The 23,847-nt window shown below is 39.8% G+C and overlaps 3 protein-coding genes across 3 annotated transcripts; 1 reads left to right on the plus strand and 2 right to left on the minus strand.

Annotated features, from left to right (window-relative positions):
• Window positions 1-455: 455 nt before the first annotated feature.
• On the minus strand, window positions 456-12,316 carry LOC147308339 (ankyrin repeat domain-containing protein 13C-like). Its single transcript, XM_086272245.1, has 13 exons — window positions 11,481-12,316; window positions 11,347-11,388; window positions 9,684-9,788; window positions 7,114-7,199; window positions 6,847-6,892; window positions 6,578-6,644; window positions 6,281-6,425; window positions 6,047-6,178; window positions 5,324-5,485; window positions 5,159-5,238; window positions 4,917-5,015; window positions 1,982-2,082; window positions 456-1,883 (listed from the first exon to the last, which is right to left on the minus strand). The coding sequence occupies exons 1-13, from the start codon at window positions 11,839-11,841 to the stop codon at window positions 1,753-1,755; spliced, it is 1,557 nt and encodes a 518-aa protein (XP_086128371.1). The 5' UTR covers window positions 11,842-12,316; the 3' UTR covers window positions 456-1,752.
• znf830 (zinc finger protein 830) lies at window positions 11,586-14,042 on the plus strand. The gene is made up of 2 exons (XM_086272248.1): window positions 11,586-12,924; window positions 13,011-14,042. The coding sequence occupies exons 1-2, from the start codon at window positions 12,423-12,425 to the stop codon at window positions 13,565-13,567; spliced, it is 1,059 nt and encodes a 352-aa protein (XP_086128374.1). The 5' UTR covers window positions 11,586-12,422; the 3' UTR covers window positions 13,568-14,042.
• Window positions 13,810-21,946, minus strand: efcab14 (EF-hand calcium binding domain 14). Its single transcript, XM_086272247.1, has 9 exons — window positions 21,224-21,946; window positions 20,520-20,668; window positions 20,223-20,368; window positions 19,400-19,498; window positions 19,187-19,294; window positions 16,861-17,013; window positions 16,635-16,743; window positions 16,417-16,548; window positions 13,810-15,355 (listed from the first exon to the last, which is right to left on the minus strand). The coding sequence occupies exons 1-9, from the start codon at window positions 21,397-21,399 to the stop codon at window positions 15,177-15,179; spliced, it is 1,251 nt and encodes a 416-aa protein (XP_086128373.1). The 5' UTR covers window positions 21,400-21,946; the 3' UTR covers window positions 13,810-15,176.
• Window positions 21,947-23,847: the final 1,901 nt, after the last annotated feature.

Here is a 23,847-nt window from a genome sequence, read left to right on the forward strand (position 1 = left end):
GCATACCTTCACATTTTCTTAAGCTCGGCCAGAATGGAGTCTTTGCTGGGCTAATTCTGGTCTCTGGGACTTGTGTCTAAAACCCTAACTTGGACTAATCTGGCATAGGTTTCTAGACATTTAGGATGTTGAATATATTAAATCTTTCATATTAAAGTGAAAAGAAGCCCAGGCTCTGAGAAATTAAATATTTTTCAGATAAAATGACGAGTTTTATTTTCCAATGTCTGCACTAAACACTGAAGCCAAACGGACAGTGCTCTGCTAGTTTATTGCGTCTTCACACACTGACGATAAATCAGGGGAAATTTTATAATCTTTAGTATCTTGGGATAAAACCAGCTCTCCCTTCTTAGCCTCACCTCTTTAATAAACAGACTACAATATTGTCTTGAAGCATCGCCAGATTTGACCTAAAATACCCACTGAAGCGATAAGAATCCCCAATATATCAAAATATTTGTCCACCCCTCTGGAAGCCTCATAAAATTTTTATTACAAACACGCAGTCAGTTGAAAGATGATGCTGGTGCTTTATTTAAAGGGAAGTGAAGTAGGTATGGTTGCAGTACATATTAGCTGAAGCCAGACAGCTCAATGGATCAGATAATGTCTTATCTGGAGAGTTGAGAGATCCAGCAACGATCAACTTCACAGCTTAGTTCCCTCTACTTGCATTTATATATGTATACATATAGATATATATATATATAAAAAGATAATCATATGCAGACAACAATCAAGGAGAATTTATAAGCACTAAAACATTTTCTAAGAGTCAGTGTTCTAATTTCCAGTTTCTCCTTAAGTACCAGCCAGCCTGCAGGTAGTAGAACAGAGAATATACCTTTAAAGAAGCATGTGATCCAGGAGGCCAACACAGCCAGAGCATGCCTTAAATATACTTCTTATCAGTGCAGTGTTAAACTAAGAACAGTTTACCTGATATCTCACCTGGGTTCTCCCATTCACAAACGTACACACAACAACCCCTGGTACAGTACAGTTACTCACTCACACACTGAGCACATACGATCACGACAGACATGGAGAGACAGCCGAGAGGTAACATGAGCTAACCTGAAGATGCAGGAGACTGCGTCCCTGCGCAGGGAAAAGGCTCGGATATCGTACTGTAACAATGGAGGTCTTCTTTAATGCTAAACCTTATCCCAGCTGGTTAAAAACATTCTTAAGTACCGGAAATGTATTGCTACACAGTGTTACTCATTTGAGTCCATCTCTCTCTATATATTATAGATAATATATAAATGAATATTAAGCACAGTTTGAGGATATAGCTATATCTGCTATTCTTTTTGTTGTGAAGTACAGACGTGAATTATTTACAGACGAGGGTGTCAGTGCACTTTCAAGAATGGGAAGTCAGTTCTCTGTCCTTGAAGATGAGGGGAAATATTTAAATAGTGACGATGAAGTCTGACAGCTTTCAGAGTAGAGAACAGCAGCATGGAGCAGTGGGTTTAACTGCTCTGTTGAACAGCGAGTACAATGAAAGCTATCATCGATTTCACAAAAACGGCTCCCGAAGCATCTACATGTGAGGTGGCGCTCTAACACCTGCTTGCATTGATTTGCTTTGGATCCATCAGCCAACAGAGCAACTGATCACTAAGACCGGCCCCCACCCGCCCCTTCCTTTTCACAGCTAATAAATACAGAATAAAACAACACAATATTCCTTTTTTTGTCTGCACTCCCAAACTTGCTGGCCATATCCCCGTTTACAGATCAGAGGTCTGGGAAACGACTGGGATCTTCTTTGTAATCGGCGGGGATGAAGAAAATGGACTCTTCGAATTCGTCGTAACGGAATTCCTGAAAGGTGACGGTCGCTGTGATCGTGGGGAAGACGGGGATGTCTGTGAGGCAGGAAACACACGCAAAAAAAGGTTATTGGTGATCCTGCTCCTGAAACTCATCTACTCACAGGAATGCAACGACAGGTCGCTTCACATACCGAGTTTGACAGGAAAACCAGGCGGAAGTTTCATCTGGACAAACTCTCTGAGTTTGTTGAAGTGCTTGAACGGAGCTATGACCTCCAACACATTCAGTAATCTGGAAGCAGAAGAGAGTAAATCAGAACCTCACAAATTCTTACAAAAATAAATAAAAAATTAAAACGGATTCAATGCAATTCGAGATTTTGACTGAATTGCAAATCTTGGTAGAGGTTCAGCCACTTTCTCCACTCGACCTTCAGCACACACACACACACACACACACACACACTTTCAAGTCATTCTAAGTGGTGATCCTCTGAATTTATTATTCATAACAGACAGATTCACATTTGATCACGATGTCATATGAAAGGCAGATTTTGCCTGGTTTGCTGTAATAACTTCGCCTGCTGATACAAGATTTCTTCGTCATTTCAAAGTTGCAGTCTTTGCGTCGCGCTCCTAAGCGGCATTCTAAGGAAAGAACATTTCCCCTTTAAAAGAAATATTCACTTGCTTTGTCTAAATGAAACTATTCCAGCATCAGCATTGGCTCTAAATGACCCTTTGATTACACCCGAGCTGAAACTAGATCACTTAAATAAATTTAAAAACAACAAAGTGATGCCAGTATGAACAAGAAAGGTAATCCTGTAAAATGAACACAAAAATTTAAAGATCTTATATATTTATGGACTTTATATTTCAGGTTAACAATTTCCATATATTATATAGTTTCATATAACACATAAATAACAAGAGGATAGTTGATACCGGCTATCTGCCGATATGCCGTGATCGGCATTTAAAAAGTAAAGGGAAGGCGGGAGAAATAACCTTTAAGCATGCTATGAGTGTTGATGTTTCATAGTTTCTCCACTAGAGGGCCTTCTGCAACTTCCCTGTTGGCAAGACGAGAAATCCATGACTTGTCGCAATAATCTTCTTATCTTGTCATTTTATCTTAGTAAGGACTAATAAAAAATAAATAAATAAATAAAAATAATAGAATGCTTTGTGTTTAATGTCTGAAAGAAATATAAAAAAAATATCGTCCTATATATCGGATTTTTTTATTACAAACTATCAGCCTTAAAAATTCTACATCGGCCTGGCTTTAATTTCTGTGAAGTACTTTTTTGTGCTGAAGTCTAAGGAATGTTAGATTTCCAGACTCAGGAAGTTATTTGTGCATACTAACTCATTTTTAGGACAAACGCACGATAATATAACACAATTTAACAGGTAGTAAACGCTCCCATTTTATTTACCCCTTCATTCATTCATGCACATATCAACTTTACCTCACTTCCATGTGTGGCGGTAGCTACAAGTTAGCCGTCCAGGTCTTTTCTCTTTCATGACTAAAACTGCCTTTCATGTAAAAGTTAAACCTAAAACACTGGAGTGACACTGATGGCTGCCCGTGATGATAATAAATCAGTTTCTGTGAACCCCCAAACCGATTCACAAGAAAATAGTCCAGTGTTTTATTTCATCAATCACACAAATCACACACACATGCAGTTTAGAGTGAAAGGTAAGCGGGCTGGGGAACTACCAGCACCAAGGCTGGAAATGATGCAAGAAGTGCAAAAGGTTTATCGTACAAATTATATTATTTATCATCAACAACTAGAGCACTGTCTATTTTGGGTCATTATGACATTAAAACCGAAAACGATCAAATACTAAACATAGCATATTAAACATTACAAAGAAAAATATGCAAAGGGGAAAAATTACATTAAAAAAATATTAGCTCTGATAAAGAGAGGTTTTTATTGCTGTCTCCATTAAGGTTCATTCAGTAGACAAGATAAAGCAATTTATTGCCTTTACTAAGTTCCCGTAATATTTAAACCCGAGCCACATCCCGCCTGAATCCCAAATGAGGGCAACGTGAAATTATCTTTTAAAGTGCTGGATCTTTTTTTATTAGTTCTTTCGTACACAGTCGCCAAAAGACTACTTGTGACCGCAAACAAAACCAGAACAGAAGGGGGGGGAGCTGGGAACGTGCAGCAATAACACTGAAACCAGTGCTTCTTAGACATGAAACATGTAGTTGATTGATGATGGAATTAAAAGCCAACTTTCTGATGCACAAACATGCAATGCACTGAAAGGATGGTTTTGTTCATTACATCCCAAAGATAATAAAGTATCTTTGGGATTAAGATGATTCCAAAGAGTTCCTGAAGAATTTCCTGACACATACAAAACAGTTTATCAAGGATTCACACCTTGGCTCATCTGAACACTTGCATGATTAGTAGAGGGACAACAATCCTCAGGACAAACCCCAACACCTGTTAAATACCTGGGAGCCTCCCATCAGTGGCTTTAGAGCTAATTAAGCCTCTTGAATGAGACGTGAAAGTTTCACAGACTAAAAAGAAGAACCTACACTGACTTAACCAAGTCAGATAAAATATTTTTTGGGGAAAAATCTTTTCCAAAATTTATTATCAACTCTTGGAAAAAAACAAGGTTTAAAATATATATATAAAAAAAAAAAAAGATTTAAAACTGAAAAACTCTTATCAGCCAGGCCCATCATTTGGCCCAACTCTGAGAACAAGTCTCGACACACGAAAGCCTTGCAGCTCCAAGGTTACAGGTGCATACAGTAAGGCATGAAAAGAAGCGAATAAGAAATTTTAACTTCAAACAAACCGTGCCGGGTTCCCATGGTGGCCAAGCTGAGCAAAAGAACATTTTTGGTGAGGGTGGTGAAGGTGGGGGAGTGTTTGAATTTTGTAATCTTCTCATCAGTGGCTCTCTCCCACAACCAGTTGAAGCCCTTTTGTCTACCTGGCCCAATTATCTGATGTGATTCATCTCATCTCTGCACTACCCTTTTCTAGTATCCCAAGTGTATCCACCCAGGCTCAATCTGCACAGAAAGCTTCGCAAATAGATCTAAGGAGCAAGGGATGTACTTACGACTCAATGCCTAGAGGGAAATCCTGGCTCATGGCTACAGTAGCTTTGAAGTTCTTCTTGCTTTCCTTACAAACAAGCTCTCTGCCAAGATGAGGTGGCCTGAAGGTGAGAAGAGGCACAGACGAACACAAAAAGATGTTATTTCACACTCAGCAGTTATACATATTTTCTTCTACCTGCCCTGAATAAATTCCTAATTACAGTGAGGACTGATGACATCGTAGAAAACACAAGGTGCTTACTTTCCGTGCTCCGCGGTTATGTACTCCTCCCATGAAATTGTATTGGGTGCTGGAGCTGTGAGGGACTGCCTTCTCACGGGCTGGAGGGCAGAAAAACATCCGTCAGTGTTAGCACCATTCACCGCTGGCGGATGAAGCCACGGCCCTGAATTCTTTCCTTCTCACCTCAAAACTCTGCTCACTGATGCTGCCTCCTTTACTTAAGCTCTCCATGATGGCTTTGTTCCTCAGGATGTCTTCTTCACTTAGGTGCTCCCGCCGTTTCCTTGACTCCAGCACCAGACCGTTCACTGCATAGAAGTCAGCCAGGAAGTTTCCAACTCTCTCCTGTACAGGAAACAAACAGATGGTGCCATACTTCCAATGCAACAGCAGTAAAAACAAAATTTCAAACTTGGGATGTGCTGCACAGGCTGTATGGAGGATCAAAGTGAGGCTTGTGATGCCTTCAAGGGGTCATGAGGTAAAACCTAAGGGCTAAGTATGTTTAATTCCCACTGTTGTAATGTGGTTGCTCAGTTTTCTCCAGAATACTGTAGGATTTTTAACCTTACACTATAAAACGCCTCGAGGCAACTGTTTTTGTAAAATGGGAAAGGTCCCGGTGCTTAAAAACCCCAAAGTTCCTTTAATATGTTTTTTCCCCCCTTCTTCCTCCTAATGTTGTCCCATTTCTTTTAATGGATTGGATTTATATAGCGCTTTTCAAGGCACCCAAAGCGCTTTACAATACCACTATTCATTCACTCTCACATTCATACACTGGTGGAGGCAAGCTACAGTTGTAGCCACAGCTGCCCTGGGGCAGACTGACAGAAGCGAGGCTGCCATATCGCGCCATCGGCCCCTCTGGCTTTTGCTTTAACCATACTGTGAAATAAGCCTTACTGTTTTATCCTCTCTGAAGAGCCAGCCGATCTGACTACGGGAGAAAGTGATGGACTTGGTAGAAAGGGTTGCAGAGTAGACGTCGCTGCTCATCAGAATATCCACCTCCTCTTCTGTCTCCATCTCTGACTCCTTGGGGCAAAAACACGGAGTCAACTTCTTGCTGTTCATTTCTTTCACATCTTTCTGATAACATGATGTGAAACAGAGGTCTCCTTATGCCCCCCCAGTTACCTCGTGGTGTATTCTTTGGTACACTTTTGCTTCATTGTCCAGAACCACAAAGGACTGGGACGGTGCGGCGTCGCCGTTGAAAATGAAGCTAAGATCGCCGCGCTGACATTTCATATCGGTGAAGTCTATGAGAGTGGTGTCAAGTCTAAATCAAGAGAGAGGAGGAAGAGTGTGTGAAGATAGTTACGTCCTACTTTTCAGAGCTAAAAGAAGTTCTCGACCTCAATAGGAAACATGCTACATTAAACACACAGTGGTGTAGATGGGGGCAGACTTTAGCTAGTATTTATATCTTACCTGATATTGATGCCCTGCTTGTAGATTTTACAGGCATCGGATGGCAGCATCCGGGACAATAAAGGCACTACAACAGATGAGACGTGCATTTATTCAATAGTGACTTCCTGCTGTGTTCGCACTTAATGGAGGGTTTTGGGTGAGGTTACAGCTCCGGAAATTTTCAAAGGATTTAAAAATCAAGAGCAGCCTCAAACTATTACACGCTGTAGCTGTGTGTGAGAATATGTTGCAGAAAATTTCACATTTGTGTGAAAGTTAAAACTCACCCCAGCTCTGAAAGTCCCAGTGCAGCTCCAGATAAAAGTCACCGAGCTGCACCAAAGCATTCAAACACATCAAAAGGTCAACGCACAACATAACAGAAAGTTCAGATTATACGTGCATCATCACTTGATATTGCATGCTCACGGGTAGTCAGCAGACATTTAACCAAATCAATACAGAGAAGGTTTTTCAAACTTTATGGGACTAAAGGTTTAACGATGTCAGTGGAAAACCTGAGTTTGTCATCACAGTGTTTAAATGAGTCTCACCTCTCTGAGAGCTTTGAGTAATTTTGGCCTCTTGTCCTCCACACTCTCCCTCGACTGCTGCTTTAGTTTCCGCAGTATTGCTGTGACTGGGGGGAGACAACAGGGATGGATCATAATGGATGTGTATTATAAAAATGTGGTATGACTTTCAAACTCATTTTTTACATTGTGTGCCACATACAGGCCTCTGTGATCTTAAGTGGGCCGGGCAGGCGAAACTGTCCTTTCTGTCAGCGTAAAGATGTTTAGCTACACATTAAACCCCTGAAATATCTTAATATAAGAAAAAGCAGTGGCAATTTTAACAGCATGTCTCAGTTTTTCTAAATGATTTCATTGTTCAGCTATTACTTAATTCCTCTGGTTTGCATGAATGGTCATAAGGCTATCTTTACCAAGACTGTAAAACATATAAAAATAAAGTTAAAGGTCCCCAAAATGTATGCCCTCCTTCACATTTTCAGCCTGCCAGTGGGCCAGACTGGAGTCTTTGCCAGGCCGATTCTGGCCACCTGGCCTTATGTTTGACCCCGATCTAAAGTCACAACTGTGCATTTTAACAGGAGCTGCTGAGTGCATGTTATTAATACATTTTTAAACCCCTAAAGCATGAGTATTGGCACAAGCCACAAATATTTTATGGTGGTCACCCTCTCTTCCAGCATTTTCAGATGACCTTTTGCGCTGAGGGAGATATGAGTGCCAGGATATGCATATTTCACAACCAGTCCACAGGACTGAACTCTGTCACCCAAACCCCGACACACTGATTGCCACAACGCGTCAGTTAAAATTGTGTGATTTTCATAGATTATTACATAACACAAAAACACTGAATCCCACCCAGCTTTATATAATTTATATAACTGTGCAGACACCACAGCCGTGTTTGGATCGGCTGATGTAACCCGTTGGCTCGTGAAGTGCACGACTTCCTCTCACAAACTGACCAGCGTCCTCTCAATGATACCAGAATGAACCACAAAAAAAAAAAGAAGAAAAAAAATTATATCTCAGCATATCTCACACGTATCCTTGGTTATTTCAGCCAGGGGAAATATTAGGCAGAAAATAGACGTGACCGAGGAGAGAAGTGCTGACGAGGCACACGCTGCTGCACTCGGGTAGTTCATAATCGCACGTCCAGATAGCGAGCTGCTGACACGATGGGCACATGTGTAAAAGTGAAAGCTGATGACCAATGATAAGACTGCAGTGCTTTGTGACAAGCTATAACACACACAAATAGACACTTGACATTTGGCAAACCCCATTATTATTCCTTGCTCTCTGTCTCTCTTTAACACCAGCTGTGCACCGGCTGTAATTTAGCCAAAGATTTAAATCTAAATATCCTTTGTCACTGGATTATGAATTTCTATGCATGGTTTAAATGCACCCGGCCCCCTCTCTGCCCCTCTGCCACCCCTTCACCCTTGTGAGTGATGTGACCTTCTCAAAAGCAAAGCTCCCGGTCCCAGTCCCAAGACAGCCTGCCACAGCAAGCACAGAGAGCCGAGACGCATACTAACAAGGCTGAGGGTCATTATTCAAACTACCAGGCCTCAAACGCTTTGTCGCAGGCTGTGTAAGAAAATGATGCTCATAGCTCACTCGTATCATCTATAGAGCCAAAAGCAAGAACTAAAAATGTGCAGCTCAGCACAGCTACAGAAACTAAAATAAATTATTTACTATTCAGCCCTTTTAGCAGACAATTTATATGTTACTTTAGCTTGAACAAATCGCATTAACTTAACCCAAAACCTACAAGGACAGAGGAGCGAATATATCTCCAAAGCATTAGCTGGGACCTTTTACATGTCATTTGACCCATTTCACTAGATGTCGAACCTAAAAGCGGTAGCATCGTTAAGCAGGGCAGTGGCAAGCTTTAAGCTTGGGGCTAACACTAAGCCATTGCTAAGGCAGCGTTCCAGCCCATCTGGATGGTGAGTGCTCAGAGAAAATCCCCACCATAGCTTTTTAGATGGGATGGCCAGACAGCACTTGTTGTGGTTAAACACTTACATGACTAACAAATGATCCTTTGAATACTAACACTTATCTCATTACCTTACGACAATACTGGAGGAGACAATTTGCTAGAAATTCTACATCTTCAGCCTTATTACACAAGTTTTATTTGTCAAAAAAAAAAATGAAACACTGATCTAACCCTCATTTAATGTAGACATGTTCTCTGAAACTTAAGATTTCATCTATAATCAGAGTAACTCATTTGATTCCTGATGCCAGTGCAAAGCATGTGGGGAAAGAAAATCCAACCAAAACACTGCAGCTATCAAGCTGATGTTCAGTAACACCACTACAATATGAACATTCATACAGAACACCTTCCCAATTACCGATATGACTGAATAACCCACAAATACTGTCTAAAGAACACATTGTATATCTATATAACCCTCAGATAGGCAGAACTCAGCCTAACTGTCAAAACAGGGAGTGTGTATGATTGCAGGTGTGACACTGAGATTGCAACAAACAGATCCAAATATGAAAAGCTCAAGTCAGTCTACAGCTATTCAGAGTAGTTTTAGGCTTACTCATTTGCCTGTCGCCGTAGCTGATGGCTTCTGCTAGAGGACTCCATCCCTGTGCATTTTTTATCTTTACAGGTGCATTATGGGCCAACAGGAGGAGAGCGCACTCTGAAAAGGAGGAAAAAGAGAAGAAAACAACCAAACAATGAGTGACAAATGTGATTAGTTCTACAGTTCTGTTACTGCTGCACTATCACTACATGCATTGTTATTAGAAACAATTTTAATATTTGCAAAAGGCCACTATATAGTGTTCTGCACATGCTCAAATTGCGCTCATTTACAGGACCATGATTTGAAGGGTTGGTAAAACGGGTTTACCCACAATAATGTTTCTCATGCTGTATACTGCTGCAGCACTCTGTGGACTTCCTGACTAAAGTGCTTCTCTTTAAGGATCCTCTCCCAAAAAAACCCAAAACAGTTTGCTTTAATCGGTGAGCTGGCCTGACAACATGTTTAGAGCTGTGGGTGCTGAAATCACACCACAACCATTGCCTTTAACTTATGTGAATGTAATCTCATCCATTACAATGTCAGGGTTTTAACAGCAGAGAGCAGCAGGTTCAAAAATGGCTCGAAAGCGACATGTGGTTGATATTAGTCATAACAGGCTGTGTTTGTGTCACTGTTTGACAACTGAAATAACAAAGTGTACATCAGAGCAGCTTCAATTTAGAGTAATTTCTATAAAGACACAGTGCATGGGCGCAGAGAGAGCAGGAGAGAAGCAAACAGATGGTAATGCTGGCCACATTAGAGACAGACACATGCTTACGCTAAACATTTCCTGCATGTCGGCGGAGTTGCCATAAAAACTAAAAGTAGTACACTTGGTCTTCAGTTACTCAAATGACAGGAGTGCATGAAGACTCTTGACTTTACTCATTCCTACAGTTATACTTGGCAGATTTGGCTCTAGCAAGGAAATAATGGCAGACTGTGAAACAGCTGTCTGCATCTGGATTAAGTTGAGGCAGCTGTTCTGTCTTCATTTGATGGCATGCCAAACTAGGCATCAGACAGCCACTTTGTTAAACAGTGAAGTAGGTACGGGGCAGCTGTGGCTCAGGTGGTAGAGCGAGTTGTCCACTAATTGCATGGTCGCCAGGGCAAGAAACAAATTCTTTTCTAATAGTTCAGTTTAATCTGTATCAAATTAAGGTTTCAGGACTAGAGGACTTTGCGTGGTACACAGACTACAAAGAGCTTTGAGTCAAATTTGTGTTATAATTGACACATAAATGAAATTGTGTCTCTGTGCCCATAAATTGGCTTCTTTGTATGCAATTACTGATATATGTGGATTTCTCTGAGCCTAACTAATGTGTCATACCAAGATTATGTTATCGCTGCTCTGCAGAGGTCAGATAAGACACGGTTATGCGCACAAAGGGTATGTGGGCTATTCCAACACAGGAATAGGGAACTGCTGCGTTCAAAGGGGGCTTTTAATGAGGATTCAAAATACTCTTTTAATAAAGCCATGTTAGGCCACGGAGAGCACGGCAGATTTAGTCAAATTTCCTGGGCTTAAGCAGATACTGGAAGATTACTTTTTCAGAGTGCTCTTGGTAATTTTGTTTAATCCAGTGCAAGGCAATAATAATAATAACAATTTTAAAATGAGGTTATTTCATTTTACTACTCTATGGTTCAGCATTACCTTTGTGGCCCAACATGACAGCCAAGTGAAGAGGTGTGTTTCCTGGAATTAAAAAAATAAACACATCAAGTAAATATCAGCCTCTAGCACAAACACTGGAAATGGAAATGGAAACATGACAGCAGAAAGCTTACCATGCACATCCTTCTGGGAGATGCTGTGGGTCCTGATGAGAGAGGAGAGCCTACGCACATCTCCCTTAAACACGCATTCATGCACAGGGAACTCCAAGTCGTCACTGGTCAGGATTATTGGGTTCTTGTTGTTGTCGCTGACAACTGATGAGTTACCGTTGATGTTGTTGGCATTGAGCTGCTGCTGTTGTTGTGCCGAGGTTTTGATTGACTTCTGGAAAGCCTTGTTGGACTTGAAATGCTTACCGGTGCCGTTAGAGATAGTCCCGTTGGAGGTCTCATCGTACGTGTCCATTATCTCGTCATTTTTGTTCGGTTTCTTGTGGTCCTTTCTCATGGTGCGTATCTTCTCACCTGTCATGATGTCTATCGTGCGGTAACTGGTGAACTACACACGAGGCTAACGTATGGTGAAGATGCGATATGGTAGTGGGCATTAGCAAAAACTCCACAAATATGAAAAATGCTCAGTCCTATTAGAAATTTTGAGCTAACGGCGACGCTTTTTCGCAACGCTTCTGTTATTAAAATAGCGGTACGCGGTTCCTAGGACACGTTAGCTAGCTGCAAGAAAATGAATATGGTTTGATTTATCTATGGGTGCGGCGATGAAAACAAAAAATAATGACAAACATTAAAAAAACCACACACACAAACAATGAATCGGGATAATAAGAAAGAAGAGCAAACGACTACATCGTTGTCTCTTCTACCGCGTCTCTCGGATGCAGGTTTTAAAACGGTATCGACGCTTTGCGGCTGAATTCAGGAGAATCGGGCGATACAACAATACTGAGCCTCAGCTAACATCTCTGCTAACCCCGTTAGCAGGCAACTGACAGATCTCGCGAGATTATTGTATTGCGTCATCTTTATGAGACGCGCGTACTTCTCCAGAAGCAACTCGCTGGCTAGCTAACGAGCTTGTTTTTGTTTACAAGAATGGCGACCTCTAAGAAAGGGAAGAAAGTTGTTAATCAAGAGGAACTTCGACGGCTAATGAGGGAGAAACAAAAGCAAGCCAGTGACAAGAAACGCGTCGAGTCTCCGTTTGCTAAATACAACAGTCTCGGCCACCTCAGTTGTACCCTGTGCAATGTGCAGGTGAAGTCCGAACTGCTGTGGTCGGCGCATGTTCTTGGGAAACAGCACAAAGAAAAGGTTGCTGAGCTGAAGGGAGCAAAAACTCAACCGGTGACACCGCAGAGTCAGCCACTGAAGCGGAAAGCACCCGACGACGAGGACGTTAAAGGAAAAAAGGCGAAACCCGCAGCGGCTCCTGGTCAGCCTTCGTTAGGACTGCCAGGAAATTTCTTTGAGAAACCCAGCGAGAGGGCAGCTGCTTCTTCACAGAAGACTGCAGGACTGAGCCTGCTGGCTGGAGTCTATGATGAGGACGATGATGATGATAATGAAGCTACTGGGGAGACATACAAACATAACAGTATGTTTGCACTGAAGCAATTTCCTAATGTTGTAAACCCGCTCAACATTTGGCAATAAAACCCTTTCTGATTCTGATTCTGACAGGTGAACAGGTGGCCACACATCCGCCTGCTCAGAAGGATGAAGCTGCAGGACTACCAGCTGACTTCTTTGACAGCTCCATCCCACCCACGCCTGCAATCTCCCATTCAGGCTCCATCCTCAAAGCAGACGTTCAGGAAAAGATCCCAGAGAAGAAAGACAACACAGCCGAGGCGCTCCCGGAGGGTTTCTTCGACGATCCGGTTAGAGATGCCAAAGTGCGCAACGTGGACGCTCCAAAGGATCAAATGGACAAGGAGTGGGAAGAGTTTCAAAAGGAGATCCGACAGGTGAACACAAAGTCTGAGGCCATCGTGGCAGAAGAAGACGAGGAGGGGCGACTTGAACGTCAGATTGATGAAATTGATGAACAAATTGAGTGTTACAAGAGGGTGGAAGTACTGAGGGACAGACGGGATGTGGTGAAGAGCAAGTCTCTGCCCAGAAAGCAGGAACAAGTGGACACTGGCGACAGCACTGAAGAAGAAGAGGAGGAGAATGAAGAGGAGTTGCTGGGGCTTTTGTCGCAGGACTGGAGAGCCAAAGGAGCTCTGGCCTGACTTTCTCTTGATATGTGTGACTGACCTCAGTTTTATTCAGAATATTGTTATAGCCTTCCTCAAGGTGGATGCCAATTTGTTCCAGTTTCCAAAAACTGTGAAGTTTGTGAAAATGTCTATCAAATCTTTCTCCCTTTGTATATTTCAGACTGGATTGGATATAATTCTAGTAAAAGACCTGAGTGCCACAGACACATGAGAATTGCCACTTTGTCTTATGACACATGGGAATCCAACAATCAAACCTTTAACTGTATGTTTATTCATTGGTGCTCAAACAAAGACATTCATAAAATCTCTCATTTACATACAGTAGCAGCATGGACCCAAAACCTATGCAATGGCGACCAAAGCCAGCTAACCCATGTCCCGCAAAAACAATTAGTCGCCTACGTTAAGTTATAAATAATGCGTTCATGTTACATAAAAAGGAACATGCAAAGCACAACAGAATTAAAAAATGCAACATGTTGGATTATGTCTCTAAAGCAATTTTTTTTTTTATCATCCCAACCCCATTTACAAGGTAACTAGATTAGAATACATTTTTACAGCATACAACAAAGTCTGAATATGACAAATTTATGATGTAAGTACAACATTATGAGGCCATTTAAATGGCATAAAATGAGTCAAGTCCAGAGTGACGATCAGTGCTTCTTATACTACCTGTTACATATTGTGAGCTATGTCTTCTGCCTTTCCACTGCAATTCTACACAGGTAACATCTAAATCATTTTGTTATTGCTACATATGCCTCATGAGTTACGGCTTTAAAAATCTTTTACGTGACTTTAAGTGTTCGTAGCCCTTCAAATCTGCAAAACATCAGGAAAATGCATAAAACAGAACCACAGTCACTAGATATACATGTACAGATGGATAATATACATGATCCAAACCATCTGAATAAGGTAAATGAGGAGGAACAATCAAACTTGTATCCAGCGTAGAAAATAGCATACAAAAGTATGTTTTTGGAGAAGTAAGGAAATTGTCTAAAACCAAAACAAAAGCCTGACAAAGCTGTTTATAGTAGTCATTTGTAAACATTCATAAAATTCTATCTCATGTTCTATAAATAAAGTTTACGTGAGTTGTACCAGGTGCCGGCAGGAGGAAAGTCTGCTATACACTGACAGTTACAGCCTCAGTAAAAGCTAAATACACAAAAACTTTACATCAAGATGAGACAGTTGGTCCAAGGAACGAACAAACCAACCAACAAATAAAGACAAGTACATGAACACTGCAAGTCTTAAGATTCAGGGTAAAGCAAGAGAGTCAAAATAATTCACACTTATTTTCCATGGATTAATAATATAAACCGAGCCGTTTGTTAACATAGGAGCTGGATGTTCTATATACAGATACTCATTTGGATTGCTGTTAAAATTTAAGATGCTTTGGGGCTGACACTAAGTCGAAATGGACTCGAGGATGGGGAGCGAGTACGGGGAATGTCAGTGTCACTTTTTCCACAATCAGTAAGATAAATATTCAGTTCAGGAAAGTGCAGCAATTACAGAAAAGAGGCGGAAAACCCAAACCCCACAGACCCAGCTGGGTATTCAATACTGTTCACTGCTCTCGGTGATGATGATGTGCTCACAAACCTAAAGCAGCTCTCAGCTCCTTCAGCGAATACTTCTGATCCCCGTCAGTGTCAAAGCACTTGACGATACGATGGCTGGGTGTTGATGTTCCAAATATTTCCCTCAGGTCCTCGTAGGTCAGACTCAATGAATTTTGTTCAGCATCTGTCTGCTGGAACATGCGTTCCAAGTCTGTAACAAAAAATATTTTAATTACAAACAAAATTTGTACACTTTGGAAATATTTAATTTTCTGCTAAAAGCAAAGCAACAAGTTCTGGAGCCTCCTCACTTCTGTCCTGTTAGTTTGTTTTAAAACATCACATAGCTTATTAAGATTTAAAGAAAAAAAAAATCATAAAGAACATCAGGATTCAGCATTTATGATTTTAGAGTTAGAGCCGAAATACAAGGCATATACAACCACCAACAAAAAGTTGCCCAGTCTTCAGCAGATACATGTACTGCACATATAGTGACTGGGTGGAAATGCAAACTGCAATTTCCTAATTGTAAACAAATATGGTATATAACTGCCATGGTGTGGCTCAGTTTACCACACAAAACTGAACCTGTTTAATCCAGAGGTTGTGGCATCACTGCTTAGAAAGTGACCGTTCACAGTAGTGTCCTTCTTCCGTCCTGCAATCAATACCTGCACTCATGAAATTCAATTATTTGCTCTTAATTATGTTTCATTTCATGCCAGGACATTTGACAGAAATCTAATTTCATAGGTTTAGAGCATGTCCACACATTTACAGTTTTCTAAGAAAAATGCATTTCCGCACCACTCTAGCATTAGGAACCCTACAACTGAGTCTTTTAGAAATGCCTGATATTAGGTTTGCTAGTATGTGTGGAGATGCTAAAACATTCTTCTGACAACAGATCATTTTCATATAAGTGTGGATTTAGCCTCACTGTACTACAAGGATATGAAAGGACTGCGATGGTTTTGTTCTTGCAGCGCCTCGAAAGCTCATTAACGCAATGTATCCCTTTTGCTGAATCAATGCAAAAAAAGTATCAAAATAAGATTAGGGGATTATGCGCTGGGCTATTTGTTGGCTGAAAGGTAGTCTTATCATCTTGGTAAGGTTGCCAGGCAACAAGCAGAGACTCCTTTCATTACAGCGAAGAATCAATCGTCTCATTTAACTTCACAATAAAGCCAGCGTGTGTAATTCCCAATATTTTGATTTTTTTTCTTATGAATGCTGAGATATGTATTTTATAGTGTTAGAGTGCACCTGTCAGAGAACCGATGCCAGGCAGTGACACAGTCTTTGGACATTTTGTCCAAATATGTCTCCTCGAGCGGTTTGCAGTTAAAAAGGGAGGATGCCTGCTCGTCTGTGGCTCTGTCAGCGGGGTGGTGATCTCTGTCAGAAAATACATAAATAAAGAAGAAATAAGCATTAAAATGCAACACGGGGCAAATATGAGCTCCCTTTTGTCTACACTTTACCCTGCACATCCCCCGGTGTTGCTTTGGTTGTTGTAGCTTCGTTCACCGCCTCAGTTGCTGGACTTTCACTGCTGACTGCTGCTTCAGGTGCTGGGTCATTGTTGTTCAACTGTACAGCAGAAGATAAAATAAAAAGTGCTTACAGTGTTCCTGTAAATCCTGGTATCAACACAACGCCACAAAATCATCAAAGGGAAGGGAAAAAAAGGCTCATCATATTACTGACGCTTTGTTTTGAGCCGTTCTCTAATGAGGCCACTCTCTGATGAAGATCTGCCACTGTAGAGAGGAGGATGTGGATCTGCTCATCAGTCCATGTGTGGTGCTGCTCCTCTGTCTTGTTAACCTCACTCATGGCTTTTCTCAGGTCTGTTATGTCCTATAATGATTAAAAAGAACATGTCAACCATCTCATAGTTAAGGGAAAATAGATTTTATACCAAGGTGTTAACAGGTTCAGGTTGACAGTGTACCTCATATGACTGCTGCAGTCATGGTATCAGGTAGATGGAAGTGTACAATTACTTTCTGTGTGTCTTTTATCTTCCTGTTGTGCTAATGAAAAATAATGTGGAGAAAACATTCTGCAGTCGTCTCGGATATTTGACCTAGTTTCACTCTGCAAACTAAAGCATCTAAGCTCCCAAAATAGATTGGCACTTGTTTCATGTATTATGGATGGAAACACAAGGCATGAATCCAAGAAATGACAGGACCTTCTTAACCCAGCAACTCCGTCAATGTAAGCTTGACAAGAACTGCAAAAGCATGCATGCATTTGTGGTTTAACAAGTTAATCTCGCTGTGGCGAAGTTCACCTCAGCTTCTGGTTTGGATCTGTGTAACAGTTAAGCAGATCAACTAACATTTCATCGACTGAAACGCCTTGGTCATGTCTGAGTAGATATGTCTCAATTCTGAGTGAGACTGAAAGTACATTAGACAGCAGGACACCAAGTTATTTAACGCATTCATTCCAGTGCGCGCAGTACTTGTTTTATGCGCACACCTGTCTCTATACGTCCATACATAAATAATAAATAAGATCTGCAGCCTTCAGCAGCATTTGAAGGGAGCAGAGATGTAAATAAAAACAGACAAGCTGTCAAACAACATAAGTGAAATCCAACTTTGACATTGACTCATAAAATAATTTTTCAGCTTTGCTCATGTGAAATACTAAAGCTTGAAGCCCTATCCTATTTCTGAAGGAATACAGCTACTGATTATTCTGTGATGGTTGTCAGCTGCCAACACTGCATTAACCCTTCAATATTTGTGAAAAACTGCTGGGAAGGCTATACTCATGGACCCTTCTGCCTCTCATACAATTTATCAACATTGAGAAACAGTCGTAACTACTGAGACACACTGAGATATATAACCACTGGCTACTTTATTAGGCATATCTTGATAGTGCCAGCTAGGATCCCCTTTTTCCTTCAGAACAACCTCAGTTCTTAGTACATAACGAGTGGTTATTTGAGATACTGTTGCCTTCCTATCAGCTCAAAGCAGTCTGGTCATTCTTTTCTGACCTCTGGCATTTTCACCCAGAGAACTGCTGCTCACTGGATATTTTCTCTTTTTCACACCATTCCCTGTAAACCCCAGAGATGGTTATGAGGAAAACTCCCAGTAGAACGACAATATGCGAAATACTGAGACTAGCCCATCTGGCACCAACAACCATACCACATTCACTTAAATCACTTTTATCCCCCATTCTGATACTCATTTTGAACTTTCGCTCATCTTGACCATAACGACATGCCCAAATGCATGAAGCAGCTGCCACGTGTTTGGCTGATGTTCCTAAACATGCAGTTGAACAGGTGTAACTAATAGAGTGGTCACTGAGTGCATGTGGATAACACATGCACTCAGATAACACATGCACTCAATAACACAAACAAGAGGGTTGTGTACATTCTAGAAGGAAAGTAAAAAATTAAGAATAAAAATAGTTACATTTAAGTGACTAAAAATGTTTTTTGCATGTGTAACTACACAGAGCAAATTATTAAAGGGAATTTTTTCTGTTCTCTCGTTTGCTTAAATCTGCATAATTAACAATTAAAACAAAACGTAAAACCTAATTGCTTATACCTATATACACTTTCTGAATCAAGTAGCTTTAGCCATTTTCGCTTCAGTTTAAAAGACATTTTTCCTTCAGAAATATTAAAGATATCTGTGCTCCCTGACATGACACTAAGACAAAAGAAGAAAAACTGAGTGTTTAAAGCAGTCTCAGATTTTTGCTTTCAGAAATTGTTTGCGCATTTAATGTAATTATTACCTGAAATCTTTCCCAGGTTTATTATCAACATACATTAATGTAACTGCATGCAAACAATGGCCAAATAAGGAAAAAGTACAATTAGTCAACTGCAAACATACACAAGCAAGAAGTACAAAAGCAATCTGAAAGTGTGAATGTGTGGAGGAAGCGCTTTCAAGATCTGATATGCTCTTTAGTCACAACATGTAGTTGTACCAACTGTCAGTTGTTCAATCCAAACTATTACAAATGTCACTGATAAATTTACCACTGTCTCCTTCAAGTCGTCATCTTTCTTCTGAGTTTCAAGAGCAGCCTGCATAGTCTTCACATCGTGTTGTACACTTGTAAGCGTGCTCCCAATTGTAGCAACACTCTGGAAAAGAAAAATATTTGTAAAGTCACTTCTAACAAAATTTTTAAAAGGGGGAAAAAAGTACAAGGCATCTTTTTTCTGTTTTTATTACCCTTTTCTTCTCACCTTTTGAAGCTCTTCTACTGTTGTTGGAAGGCTAATTAAATCAGCAGCGGATTTCAAGTTGGCCTTTAAATGGTTTACAGCAGAGTCCAGCAAACTGATCTGTACAAATAAAAGACACAAACCATCCACTTTATTAGGAACACCTAACAAAAAATGCAATCTAATAGAACATCCCTCAAATTTACCATCACTAATGTTACAATATTCTGTTTGTTTTACATATTTAAAACAAATGTATGTGGTGCTTTTGGACTGTATTACTATTACATTATTATACTAGGTATGTTATTTTGTCCATCTTGCTTTGAATTTGAATGTTTCAGTAAAAATGTAACATGTTTGTTAATAAATTACTAAAAAGCTGACGTCTTAGTCTGGTGACTTCAACAAACTGGCATCTTTATATATTCAATCATTTTATCTCAGCAAACCTAAACTTAAGACTAAAGAGACTAAATAAATGTAAAAATCTTCTTCTTTGTTCCTACCTATCATTTCAGAAAATTAAAAAAAATCCAATCCAATTTGTAGGAACATAAATTATGCATTTTCTTTTTTACAAGTTAACACCACAAATTAAAAAAATATACTTTAACTACTACTGTTGGCACCACTTCTATTTCATGCATTATATCTGCAATTTCGAAAACTTTTCTAAAGCAATTTTCAGCTACATGGTATGAAAAGTGCATCATCCTGAGTTAAATCTCACTCTAAGTTTAACTACCACTCAGTAGCTTATCATTAACAGCTCAGTTTTGTATGTATGACTGAGTAAATGTCGAGGTGGTTTCAAAACCTCCAGACAGACATTATGACTGACCTTTCGGTTCATTTCTGTCAGATTGGACCAGAGTTTGTTCAGGCCTCTGCCACCGTTCTCAATATCATCAAGCTGTCTCTCCTTGTTTTTCAGGTCCTCGCTTAATTTTGGTATTTCACTTGACGAAACCTTCTGGCTGGATTCCACTGTAACAAAAAACAACATAAGTGTTAAAATAAAGGAATATGTGACTGTTTAACTAGCATATAAAATGCTTGTGTACAAAGTACAAGACCTTTTTTTTCTTTTCTTTTCAGTGATAACAAAAAGATAACAAGGTTTGTTTAGGAGTCTTACTGCTGTGCAGCTTTTCTTTCAGGGAGTCCAAATCTTCTTTCAGAGCAATCTGCATCCATATGAGCCCAGCACAGGCCATGACACAGGCAGCTAATATGATGAACAGAAACAAGGGATAGCACACATTGCAGCACTGTGTGTAGCTTCTTCTGTAAAGAGAAGAAACACAGTAACGTGAGACAGCTTTACAGCCGTACACATTCTTCCATTTTTAATGAAGGAGATATTTTCAGAAGGCTGTGTGCTATGTTATGGGAATTATGAGGATTATTTGTAAGCAATCATGCTTCAGAAATCTGGATGGGTAGATTCTATACAGTCAATGATTTTCCTGATGCTCCGAGCACAGAAGCAGGAGAGTGAATTGATCTGACAATAAAGAGGTTTTCTTTTAATCTCTGCACTATAAAGGCAGTGTGCTCGATGGGAGCTGACTGTTGAAATGATGCTGAAAAACATATTTATTATTTTTACATTTTCCCATGTATCCCTGAAGTTTATAAAATAGTGACAAGCCAGTCCCAAAGCATGACACATTAAAACACAAGCACACGTTATTAAAAGTGAATTCAGAGGTAGAACTCACTTTCAGATTTTCTTTAGAAACTCAAAGTGAATTTAAGGCATCTTATTAATGAGGTCAATTGCGTAGGAAAAAACATGCTATACACACGTAACAAAATCTCGTTAAACTGCTTACTTACTTCCCAAAGTTGACTCCGCCGTTCATGCCGTTGAAGTCGTCATCGTCGGAACTCGAGTCCGATTCCGAGTCCGGAGGTTCGGTTCGGAGAAGCCGGTGACCGGAGCCCTTTTTGGTCTTCTTCCTCTTGCTGTCCCCGAGACCAATCAAAGCATTTAGCTCCTTCCTCTTCTTCATCTTCTTTTGAGGGGTCAGCGAACCCGCCGAGCCCGATTTAAACCCCACTAAATCCAATGTTTTGTCCAGTTTGGTAGATGTTAAGTTTACGGAGCGGAGCTAAGCTAACTTAACGTCCTTTTGCTAGCTTAAATTTCAACCAGGCAATGGTGCAAATAGATAAAAACACATCGGTTTTTTGGATTCTTTACCATACAAATAATGCACGAACAAAGTGTTCGGTGTGACGTTACCCTCCGACAAATAAAGGAGCTTCTCTAAAATAACTTGTTAAACGCGCTACCGGTTAGCTTCCTCGGCTAGCATCTGACAGCTTGCTAACGTTTGCTAATGCTGGTCGCCGCTGTGCTCTTACAACGTCTCATTGAATTTTAAAATTTGCTGCTCTGACCTGTGTCATTTCCGAAACACAGCATTCAAGTGTTTAAATAAATCAATACAACCTGTCGGTCATATCGTAAACATATTTCCAACAACAATTTGTTCTGCTGCCTGTGTTGTTTGGGTAGGGCGTCCCAGTAATCTCACAGCTCATTGGTCCAAAACGGTGCCACTTCCTGCGCTCCGTTTTGACAGGGAGCGAGCCATGGGAGCAAAACACCAGCCGTCCCCGACAGACAGACAGCAGTCGCACGGTCGTGTCAAAAAGTGACAGATAATATTTAAACTGTTGTAAATGACTTATAATCTGTCACTGTGAGCCAGGGTTTTGCAAATCAAAGAAGACCGATAACAGTGGAACACAGAGTAGGTGCAATAACGCTGAGTCATATATAAATATATATGAAACAAAAAATTTGATGGAGCTTTAAAGAAAACAGACGACAGTCTATGAATATTTAATCATTTGATTACAGTCTATTATATACTTTAAAAGCACCTGTTGTCTTGTAATGTTCCTACCTTTCATGCTTTGCTGAGGGAGGTTACATGCAAATGTGTCAGCCAATTGATTCAGAAAATCTGGTCATAATAGTTTTAACTGTGCCTTCTTTAACTGATAAGTGATGTTTTCCTACTTCTCAAAACACTGGAAAATTTCACGGTGTAATCACTGATGATTGTATTTTTGTGTTGTCTTTTATTACTTTTTTGTTTTTTGGTTTCAAGTGGACTATAATGACTGAAATAAATAAAGTTCACTTAAGTTCAGGATGTAAATTACAGTACAATAATTAAGAACAGTGTTGTGCACATGGCACACATAATTTAAATATCAGATAAATATAATACAATATAATTCTCTCTCTTATTTTGTGTATTTGTGATAAAATTGGGACAAAGTTTATAATAGCATAACAATAGGGGTTTATATGTTAACTTCTTGGTTCTTTCATTTTTCCATGTTTTTAGATGAGGCACTGTTTTAAAATATAGGCTTTAATAATGTTGCTAAAATACAAATCATGATGACATTTTATAATTAACATGGAAAAAATTCTTATTGCAAATTAAAGATATGCTGTTTAACAACAGGAGGAGTTGTTGTGGTTAAAAAATAACTTAGCAAACACTTGCATCCACTTACACCTACATTAGAGATTGTACTCGTTCAGTTATGATATTCTTTTATAAGATCCTATTTATACACTTTAAAAATAGGGACTTAAAGTAGTGATCATTTTCATCCACAAGTAAAAGAGTTTATGCTTTTTTTTAAAAAAAAAAAAATTCTTTGTACTTTTATTCCCTCAGCAGTATTTACTTATTCATGTATTTATTCTTTTTTTTTTTTTAAATGGTAACATTAATGATTCTGGGCAAAAATTAAAAATTAAAACTACTACCAGGTAAAATGAATAACACTGATTATTTTTCACTCACTGTGCACTGCTTTGCTGGGAAACATTAGGTTCTGGCTTTCATATGGATGGTATATTGACACCCACTTACACACTAGTGAAGATCAATCACACACCCTGAAGGGAATGGACTCCCCAAGCAGGACAACATACCCTGTCAGCCAAACCACAGAAAATACTAAGGAATGGCTGAAGGGTAACAATAATAATTCACTAATATTCTAAATAAATATTTAAAGGAAAAATCTTTAATTGAGTCAGAGCATCTGGGCAACATTATTCTCACTGCAGGATTAAATTCCCTGAAAACTTGGCTTCAAATCTTACAATTCTCCAAAGAATTAAATATTTATGAACAAATAAGCAACAATCAAAGTTAAGGCAAAGAAGAAGAAAAAAACCCTCAAGTCTGCTCTGTGTTGGTGATATTTTATCAATGTCATCATATTTTGATGGAAAATGTTGCCAAGTTGTGATTTGTTAATAAAAAAAATTCCATGCTACCTTTTTCCTCACAGGTTACCTGCTGTGTCAAACAAATGAGAAGACTAAAGAAGAAATACATTAATTACAGTTTCCCTCGGTCGCTTTGGTTCAATTCTCACAGCACAAAAGTCATTCTCACTACTCTTACTGCAGTGCTCCA

The sequence above is a fragment of the Aulonocara sp. 'chitande type north' Nkhata Bay genome, linkage group LG18 (genome assembly GCF_057382095.1).
Source record: "Aulonocara sp. 'chitande type north' Nkhata Bay isolate Kocher_YH1m ecotype deep benthic linkage group LG18, A_spYH_male_GT1.1, whole genome shotgun sequence".
NCBI lineage: Eukaryota > Metazoa > Chordata > Actinopteri > Cichliformes > Cichlidae > Aulonocara > Aulonocara sp. 'chitande type north' Nkhata Bay.